This window comes from Penaeus monodon, chromosome 21, assembly GCF_015228065.2.
Source record: "Penaeus monodon isolate SGIC_2016 chromosome 21, NSTDA_Pmon_1, whole genome shotgun sequence".
Classification (NCBI taxonomy): Eukaryota; Metazoa; Arthropoda; class Malacostraca; order Decapoda; family Penaeidae; genus Penaeus; species Penaeus monodon.
In genome coordinates this window covers 10,109,485-10,110,206 of record NC_051406.1, presented here as the reverse complement: position 1 = coordinate 10,110,206, position 722 = coordinate 10,109,485, and the positions used below count along the sequence as shown (strand labels likewise).

The 722-nt window shown below is 44.5% G+C and overlaps 1 protein-coding gene across 1 annotated transcript in view; it reads right to left on the bottom strand.

Annotated features, from left to right (window-relative positions):
- LOC119586201 (serine protease inhibitor 88Ea-like) overlaps positions 1 to 722 on the bottom strand; it is a 7,481-nt gene that overhangs the window by 1,036 nt on the left and 5,723 nt on the right. The window contains exon 4 of the mRNA XM_037934903.1: positions 77 to 320. Within this exon, the coding sequence (XP_037790831.1) occupies positions 77 to 320 (244 nt within the window). The remainder of the gene's footprint in view (positions 1 to 76; positions 321 to 722) is intronic.

Genomic DNA, 722 nt, shown 5'->3' with positions numbered 1-722 from the left:
GAGGGGGTGGGGGCGCAGAGACAGAAAATATCGCCAGCAGGGCAACCAAACCATTTTCCTCGGATGGGAGACTCACCGTGTCTGAAATTGCCCTTCTGTGTCATCATGTCGACGAAGGTGTAGTCGTTCTGGCTGGAGTAGAAGAGGTGGGGTCGCGTGGCCGACTTCTTGAACTGGTAGAGCCAAGTGCCCTTGAAGAAGGCGGCGTTGGCCAGGACCATCTGGGCGTTGATGAGGTCCTTCGCCTCCACCAAAGAGGGGATGCGGCCCTTGGTGGTGTTCGACACGAAGTCGTTGATGGTCCCGGCGGCTTCCTCAGTCTGCGAGGAAGAGAGGAGAGGGTCAACGGGGCCTTAGCTTTCAGGAAGGATAGTCGAGTCTTCGGAGTGATTGGGAATATCCTTTGAGGAACTGATTTCAGGACGAGATCGTATCTACATATTCCATTTTGTTAAGAGAATATTAGTGCTTAGTAACTCATACCTATTATTCACATTACTGAACGGCAAAAAGGCAAGCGAGATAATAAAACAGCCTTGAAATATATTTCCTATTGATTATGACAATTTCAAATATGAATCATTAAGAAAAAGGAAAAATATGTAGAAAATATACCATCATAACAAAAACAGTAACAAAAAAGATCAGGAAAAAGCAGGTCATAAAACGACAACAAAAACAATAAAATCTAATAACTACCAAACTGACAGAAATACATAATT